This window comes from Phyllopteryx taeniolatus, chromosome 19, assembly GCF_024500385.1.
Source record: "Phyllopteryx taeniolatus isolate TA_2022b chromosome 19, UOR_Ptae_1.2, whole genome shotgun sequence".
NCBI lineage: Eukaryota > Metazoa > Chordata > Actinopteri > Syngnathiformes > Syngnathidae > Phyllopteryx > Phyllopteryx taeniolatus.
Window position 1 is genome coordinate 15,251,541 of NC_084520.1, and position 9,287 is coordinate 15,260,827.

The 9,287-nt window shown below is 42.9% G+C and overlaps 1 protein-coding gene across 3 annotated transcripts; it reads left to right on the forward strand.

Moving 5' to 3' along the window:
* The first annotated feature begins 1,133 nt into the window (after positions 1–1,133).
* On the forward strand, positions 1,134–8,586 carry lrrc3ca (leucine rich repeat containing 3Ca). 3 transcript variants are annotated; one of them, XM_061757363.1, is made up of 3 exons: positions 1,134–1,466; positions 2,214–2,621; positions 6,314–8,586. In XM_061757363.1, the coding sequence occupies exon 3, from the start codon at positions 6,364–6,366 to the stop codon at positions 7,144–7,146; it is 783 nt and encodes a 260-aa protein (XP_061613347.1). In that variant the 5' UTR covers positions 1,134–1,466; positions 2,214–2,621; positions 6,314–6,363; the 3' UTR covers positions 7,147–8,586. The 3 variants fall into 3 exon arrangements, with proteins under 3 accessions (XP_061613347.1, XP_061613345.1, XP_061613346.1); XM_061757361.1 differs by having other exon boundaries at positions 1,136–1,466; positions 2,214–2,597; XM_061757362.1 differs by having other exon boundaries at positions 1,136–1,341; positions 2,214–2,597.
* The last annotated feature ends 701 nt before the right edge of the window (positions 8,587–9,287 follow it).

Here is a 9,287-nt window from a genome sequence, read left to right on the forward strand (position 1 = left end):
GCTGCCACATTTTGCGCTTCAATTTAATGGACATATGGATATACATGGAACCGGTCAAAACTCCTTAGTAAGCCGCAATAATATTAGTTGCTTTTTTTCAGAGGATAAAGAATATATGCCTGTGAGTATTCTTATATTTTCTGTCTGCAAAAACTCTAGGTCACTCTTATCTCATGAAATGCAACTGTTTCTTTAAGTGATCAGATTTCAAAAAGGTCCTCGATGACATCAGCATTTTCCCACCCTCTGATTGGGTGTCAAAACTTGTTCCAGCCAACTTCGATTAGCAAAACACTTCTGTAGCGATCTGGATTCATTATTACATTAATAATCAGCATCTCTGGTGAGTATGACATATTTTTATTTTATTTTTTAAAATGAGGTGTTTGTCATTTGCAATTGGCTAGCGACCATTCCAGGGTGTATCAAGTGGCAGGGATAGGCTCCAGCTCACCCGGGTCCCTAATACTGGTAAGCGCTATAGAAAATGAATGAGTAGGAAATGGATGCAGTATTTATTTATTTTTGTAGTTTTACGATCGTACAGTTTCACCCCGCACTGACTTCGCTGTATCTCTGCTGACTCTCTAACCGCTTAAGAGAATCCAACCCGAACCTTAACAGGTTTTTTAATGTCTTCACGGTAATTAAGTCTGATTAAAATACCCAACAGTGACTCCAATAAAAGTGAGTCTAACGAACTGACATAAAATTTAGGAAACCTGCTTTCAGCTGTTTTTTTCTTTGTTTTTGTTTTGTCTTGTTTAGCACACCCTGAAACTATCTACCCTATTTGGATACATGCCTAATAATAATTAATAATTAATGCTGCCATATATATATATATATATATATATATATATATATATATATATATATATAAAAAAAAAAAAAGGTAATTATAATTGTACGAAAAGTACAACATTACACTTAATCTTCCACAGTAAATCGTTCTAGAGGACCAGGAGGGCAGGGAGGGGGGGGGGCAACTGTATTGATTTTAATTCCATTAATACCTTACAAGCCGATGCTTGGCTTCTCTCCTAAGTCAGCACAGCTGTTTTAACGGAATCGAACGCACTTCCTCATAAGGGGCGTGGAGATCGAAGGCCTGAAGACCTGAGCGCAACAACACCACAATTCCACTTTGCTGCTAAACAAGACATTTCGGACACTTGTATTATATTTGACGTAGGCCGTTTTCTCTTCCAGGGTGTGAAAAAAAAAATAAAATCAATAGCTTTAACGTTTTCTTTTTAGGAAAGTGCGACATCAACACTTGATCTTCTTTTTCGGGCAATAGAGGATGCAGACAAGTGCAGCACTAACATTTTGAACAGTGTAAGTTACAGTATGTTATGAAAACATTAACGATGGCATTTTTTATTAATTGGGCTGGCTGCATCCGAAGAACCCAGGAGAATCTGAATCGATAATTGAATAGCCGGTTTTGAACAGAAGTCAAGGTAATGTTGTGGAAAGCTTTAATAATAATAATCCTTCCTCCTAAGTTCCTCCTAAACCATGCATATTATTTTAACTGAAGACTTGCCATCTTCAATTAAACTCACATGCGTTGTTGTCCATAGTTGCGAACGTGTGTGCGAATGCTTGCTGGTCTAAAAACATACAGTAATGACGAATGAACAGAATGTAAAGAATCAAACCGTTTTTGCCCCATTTTCAATTCAATGGACTTAGTGCTCCTCCTTCTGGTGTATGCGCAGTAGCTGCAGTAACAGTTGCCATTCTTCACAGAGGACAAAGAATATATGTTCGCGAGTATTGTTATATTATCTATGTAGCTGTTTTGCGCCACCGTTTGTGTTCAAATATCCATTACTTAAAGGGTTAATTGATTCATTTTGCGTCGTTTGTCAGCATGAAGCTAAACAGACTTGCTAGTCGAAGCTGAAGCTATGTGGTTGTTGGTATGTTTAGCGCGACAGCAAACTCCGACTGGGGGCAAACCAACCAAAGGATGGCTAGGAAATTAATTTAGTTTCTTGAAACAGGGCTAGTAGAAGCTGAGCTGCATTGTGTTTGTTTACAGACATGACACCTGGCTCCATAATTAATGATTAATAATTAGCTTTTTTTTTTTTTTTTTTAACAGCTAGTTTTCAATAGACGTTCCCGAGAAAGGATGGCTTGACACATCTGAGCTAAATCAAGGGTTAATAGTGGTCCTTAAATAACAATGTGTTCCATAGGGGGCGTGGTCTTGGCGTGTGCAGCCACCTGATGCATGCACGCGAGCAGACAGCCACGCAGCATTTCACACTGAGACGCTCCTCGAAAGAAACGGCGTGAAAGTCACGCACATGGGTGGGGAAGCCCTCGGGAAGCCCGCCAGGGTGTAAGCGTGGACCGCTTTTGCATCGCACCCATGTTGGACGTGCTCCTCTCCGGGGCGCCTCCCAGCCGCCGGCGAATATGTTGCCTCCTCCGGTTGCGTGGAAACTAAACGGGCGAACGTTGAGAACGGCCGCGGAAGCGTCTCATCAACCCACAGCAAGTTTAATCAGCTGCACGGTGGAGGGGGGGATACAAAGGATGCGTTGGAGCATGACGAGGAGCGACAGAGCGCCGCAAACGTGAGTGCTGCACTCATCAAATTGGTAATTGTTTATATAAAAAAAAAAAATCCTCATGCTTGACCTATTCATGAATTCTATTGTCCCCCGCCCCCCCCCCTTCTTTTAAAATACATATCTTGGCATGCATAGATAGATTTCGTTCAATTATGTGTCTTTCAATTAATGTCCCATTAGATGCGTGTTGTGTTGCATCATGGGTAAAATTGCAGTTTTCAATGAAATGTGCTCACTTGTCATTGACGAACTGATTGATGAGAATAGACACTAGGGATGTGCAGCGTGATCACGCATCAGTCATCTTCATTATTATTTACCACACTCTTCCAGCAGAAAGGTTGCGAGCATCCCTGGTTCAAATCACTGGAAATTCAACCTGGCGTCCAATGAGGGCTTTGTGAGCGGATGCAGCTAAGAGCTTTAAAACAAGATTAGAGCTCGGCTTTATAAAATCTGATGATGTCAAGGCTCGGCCGTACCCCCTCCCCTATTGATAAGCAACCAGCTGCTTATTCATCATTCCTGCGCGGCTCTCACGCTTAGAAAACACCAGCCTGAATCGCTCGTTCTTCTTCTCATTATGCGACTTTTGGAAGGGGAATGAAAACATTTGGTGTGTAAATCAAAGCGGGCTACATGTCACAGAAGCAGGCAATATAGTAATACAGTATGTCATGTGATTTATTGCAACCCCAATATGACTACACGCTGTTTCTATAGCGCCTATTTTTATTACGGTCCTCTTGTGGCCTCTTGGTGTCAACTAGCTATAAATTGAAGTGAGGGAACGAGCTGCATCAGGCCGTAGCCTTGTCTAATGGAAAAGCAGTGCTTCGTTGCCATCTTGTGGCAGCTAGGAGCAATTACAATACTTGCTCGTCACTATACATTGTCGGCATAGATCGACGCACAAGGATACATTATTGGTAGTCGATAAATAATCATTTTGGGACCAATTAAGGGAGTTTCCAGCGGCACACCTGATGATCGCTCACGGCACGCGAATCTGCTCTGGCGCAGCGGTGGGGAATCGCTGGCGTAAACATTTTGAAACCTTTTGGTTCCCCTTCCGGAGCAAGAAATTCAATCACAGCTCTCTGCTTCTGCCGGAAAATCCGACGATGATGTCATTTCCAACATGGCTGACAGGAGGACAGCTTCAAACAAAACCTTTTCTTTTTTTTGTTTCAAAATTAAACCTTAAAACACGTATTTTAACTACAAACCGTGAACATTTCTGAAAAATCAAATAAAAAAAATTAGAAGGTTAAATTAAATTGGACTCTACGTTTGGACTGCCCCTCGTGTAATACCAACTTGAATAATGCAGTGTTTTCTTAACTGCAGTGACATTGGTTTTTTAATTTTTAATTTTTATTTGTGCTCTCGTAGACGGGCCCAGATTTCACACTGACTCCAAATAAATAGAGACGAAATCATCAATATTTCAGTATGTATACTTTTGGAATCCTTTTTGTATGCGCCTTACCTGAATTACGTTTTGGGGAGCACTGATGTAGCCATCTATGTTTCTATCATTCCACCCCTTTCCCTGTGTCTTTCATTCCAAGCGGAGGAAAAAAAACGACTTTTCTTTTATTTGCTCCTGCACTTAATGTCAGCAGGGCGCACGGCCAACTAAAACAGCCTCGACAACATAAGGGCAGAGCCAAAAGGTCTCACTTAAGCAGAGTGGCCAGGCTTTAGTTTTGCTGTCACATGGAACGGCGGGCTGATATTTGGCCGAGGGATAATGGGGCTGCAGGAGTCGAAGGAGGAGAGGTCGGCCAAAGAATGGCGTGACCTCATGCCCCCAGGTACTAAAGTTATTCGCTTCCATTTTTCCCAGTTGTGCCAATTAAGGCCAGAAAACTGGGATCGTGTCACTCGAAATCCAGCCTTAACCTCCACCGAGTTCGGTTGACCGCAGTTCGGATCGTCTTGCGTCTCCACTGCGGGCTGACCTGACTGCAATCTGGCGGAATGACCAACAAACTGGCCTGTTCAACATAAAGTCAGTCCAAAATGAAAGGCGGAATTGTAAGAAAATAAAGTCGTATTTTAAAAATGTTTATTTATTTATTTTTATTCACTTCCCCAATTCACTAAAACATTTCTTCGATCGTTAAACTCTGACTTGGTAGCGACAGTATGTTTAACTGGTGTTAGGATTATGAGGAGACATGTGACACAACATGTAACTCACGAGTGAATGCAACTAACAAAAGAAATGGACGACAGTATTCTGCGCAAGACCTTTTGGGTAATTTGTACGCCATTTTTCTCTCCATTGTGATACTTCTCACCGGACCATTCAACTGAACCTCAACTAAACTATGCACCATATTGGAAACAGGGATTTAGACCTCACTGGTCGCTCCCAAGGGCTCATTAAATGGCAGATGAGCGCTAATTGAAATGTAACTAGCGGATTTTGTATGCGGAAATCTTTTGTGTTCCTCACGCGGGACACAGTATCGGTATCGCTACCGCCGTTGCCGCCACCACCGAGCCCTCTACCCCATCAAACTAAATGCTATTTGATACTCGCAGAGAGATCGATTACATTTTTGTAATCTTTGTAAGTGGATTGTGCTCAGCGACCGTACATTTTGAAGCAATTAAAGACGGCTGGATGAGCTGTGGTTCCTTAAACTGCAAGCAGGCCTGCGCTTTGTATGGTCGCTCTGGTGGGTTGACCAAAAAAGTCTAATTTGGAAAACATGCAAGAATGTTTGCACTCGTGTTCAAAAAATTTGGGGCCATCAGAACAATTTCATATTTTCTATGAAAAAACACACAAGCGATGACTCCTAACTGATGTTGTCAAGTCAAGGTAGCACTGAATGAACCACAACTGGATCACTGTAGAGATGTCCTTGTTTTTGAAAGAAATTTCCCCCAACCACATTAACAATGTCTCGACTTTATTTCTGAAAGATTTTATGTTAACTTCATTGGGGGAAAAAAAAAAAAAAAAAAAAAAAAAAAGTAAATTTCTAAGAGACCCCAAGCATTTAAATGAGAAAGATTGTCAGGTACAAGGACAATAATATCAGTGCCACTCTGTTTAGTTACCGGTAGTTGTTTTTTCAGAACGATATGTTCTTCTTCTGCTATGTTAATAATGCCTGCCAATGTGTGGACTAAAATAGACACGGCGCGCTGCAGGGCTGTCAATTAGAAAAGCGGCGCCGTGACACCAAAGGATTGTCTCGCCTTGTTTATCGTGTGCGTATGAAAGTGCGGTTTGATCCTTCGACTTCCCCGGAAAAGCAACAGGAGTGCTGTTGTTCCTACGCTGCGATGAGCGTGCGTCGTTTCCTTCTCCATCTACCCAATGTCCCTTTGTGAAATAGATCAGGGGTCCCAGTGGCCTTTTGTAAACAACCCCACGGTTGACTCGGGACCCTCGACGCAGTATGTGAAGCCGACGGTCTCGAACTTGGATTTGAAATCGGATTGGCTGCTTTTCCCGCAATCTTCCATAACAATAATTCCCATTGAAATGAAAGGAGACATTTTCCAAATTGAACTCGTCCTTCCATATTTTGCAACTTATTCAAACCATTAATCCAGCCGAACCTGTGAGTGAGTGGGTGTTGTAAATAGTTTGCAAGACATAGTAGTCACTAGTCTTGAGAATGATTTAAAAAAAAAAAAAAAAAAGAAAGGTCTACTGCCCCACTCCTAATGTGTTGCTTTGCATGTCCTAGGCTCACCGGTTACCGGGGCGATTGATGCATGGCGTGCCCCGTATGACAAGATGTCCATCCTGGTCGACTACGTGGTCATGTGTTTGCTGCTGCACAGCCTGGTGCTCATGACCTTCTGCTTCCACCACGCCGCCACCACTTGCTCCAAACACTGCTACTGCTCCGAGAGCGACGACGGCGGCGGCAAGACGGTGCGCTGCAGCAATCAGCGGCTGACCGAGATCCCGCAGGACATCCCCAACGACACGCGGCGAGTCTACCTGGACTTCAACCTCTTGACTTCAATCCCGGCCAACGCTTTCGCCGGCTTGTCCCACCTGTTGGAACTGGATCTCTCGCACAACGACATAAGTCAGCTGCAGCCGGGCGCCTTCCGAGGCTTGGGCTCCTCATTGCAGTTCCTCGACCTTTCCGGAAACAAGTTGGCCAATTTCAACGCCGACTCCTTCGAGGGCCTGCGGGCTCGGGCCAATTTAACCAACAACCCCTGGCATTGCGACTGCAACCTGCAGATGGCCTTGCCCCGCGTGGACCTGGAGCCCGTGTCGCTGACCGGCATCGTGTGCCAGACTTCAGACCCGGAGGAAATGAGCGTTCAGGGATTGGCCTTCCTCTTGGAGCCAGATATTGACTTGTGTATGGTGATGAAGAGGACTACAGACGTGGCCATGCTGGTGGTCATGTTTGGCTGGTTCACCATGGTCATCTCTTACTTGGTCTACTACGTCAGGGCCAACCAGGAGGACGCCCGCAGACATCTGGAGTATCTCAAGTCGTTGCCCAGCAGGCAAACCAAGTCGGAGGAGTCTTCCACCATCAGTACTGTCGTTTAGCCTCGAGGCCAGTGTTTCCCAACCTTTACTAAGCCAAGGCATATATTCGACAGGAGAACAAGCTCACAGCAGGACACAAAAATCTCGTCCAAAGTATATGGGTCAGTCCACTGAGTCCGTGCCATTTGCTCGTTGTAAATCTCTCAAAATCAACTTCAAGACCCTTCTGTGTGAAAATTGGCAGATAGGGGATCACTGTAGCTTTTGCCTTCTACTGGAAGAGCATTTCAGTATTCTGCCTTACACTATATGTCGCTGGCATTGATAGACAGGTTGATAGATGAAAAATATGCATTATTTGTAGTAAATAAATAATACTTTTCAGACCAGTTGAGTGAAAATGGATAATTGAAGTGGTTGGGAATCACTGCTATATGCTTACTAGGGTTTTTCTAAAATGGGTACCAGCAACACTACTCACGCTTACTGATTGATGTGCTTTATCAACTTCTCTCTGCTTTCATTTAACTGCAGTGTTTTAAATCACACAGACAACACAAATGATTCGTGATTCAAAGTTTACAAGTGGAATCAAACGGAAACTATCTAGCAAGCGCAGCAATGCAGATTATCAGAACGGCTCAGGTTATTTTCCCCGCTTGCATGGCCTCTAGGCAGAATTCAATCATAAGCGCGTCACTTGTGCCTACTCCACTGAATGACAAATCAGGGGGCAACGGGTACCGAAGTCCATCTTTACTGCTCCATTCACCAATATAAAAAAAAAAAACAAAAAAAAAGATAAATGAATGATAAAACTCACCGACTTTGCTGGTTGAATGAGAAGCTCGGGGCTGACAATGTCACATAGGAACAGGAAGGCCGGACAGATACGACGACGGGTGGGGGGGGGGGGGGTAACAGCACTTAAGGATAATGAGGCTTTAATGAGCATTTCATAAGTGAATCAGTACTGTATTCAAGATGGGAAATTATTAGGAATTGTGCCTCTGGGTTCCACATCTTGGACATACACCAATCAAGATGGAGCTGCCTTTACTTTCAACTTTAATGAGCTGTGCTAACTGAGCTAATTGTTGGTAATATGTTTCTGTGCATGAAAAATCAAGCCGATGCAACGCGGCCCCGATGAATTATTCATCTCTCGGCGGCCCATTAGCACTTTTAGCGGGATGCGGTTCCATGCTTTTATCAGCGAGTAAAAAGCTGTGGCATGTTTCGGGTGAACTTGGGTTATGACTGCATCTTGAAGTAGTTTCTGATAGATATGAAGGTATACAAAACGAAACAGCAATACATAGTGGATTTTTTTTTTTTTTCCCCATCGCATGTACAATACTCATTTGTATATTTTCATCAAAAAGATGTTTGGCTTCTAAAGTGTTGGTCTTCTTGCAAGTGCGTGGAATGCATGAATGTCAGCTGTCAAAGTTCACACTGTTCCTACTTAACATAACAATAAAAAGGCCAATGTTCACAGTCGGGCCTTAAATTGTTTGCGCAAAACGGAGGAAGGCGAAACAGAAATTCTTCATCTTAGCTTGTTATGCTCAGAAAGAGGTTCTGGAGTGAGGTGTTGTTTTTTTTTAATTTATTATATGCCACTGGAGGGATACATTGTCTTCTGCAGCCATGCTTTTCTGCGCACAGAATAAACGGGACATGGTTTTACTTTGCTCAGAATTGTCTTTGTAGCAGCCCATGACGACGGTGACATGAGAGAAAATGCACAATCGCAGGTCACACAGACAAACAATGGTTCATTTAAATATATATCGCCATTTGCGAATTCACCTATTTGTGTTAATTCAAATCAAATTCATTATAAATGACTCTAAAAATGAGTAATTTATTTGTATTCAAATACACTATTCCAAACACATTTGAACTTTTTTTTTTTTTTTTTTTTTTTTTAAACCTCATCTACAAATGACTTGGCCCATCTGTCCATTTAAAAAAACAAAACAAAGCAAAAGTAGGGAAACCATTGTGCAATGCAACCACACCCACTGGGGTTTCCCAAAAATATTTATCTCCTGTTTCGCCAGACTCCGGAACCCTGCAGAGGAACTATTTCGTCCGCTGAATCTCCACAGAAAAGGAAAGCGATGAGTAGTCTTAGATAAGCAGAGTCTTAGCAAAGCCTCGTCGTGATAACCTTTGCTCTAATAAGTCCCCTT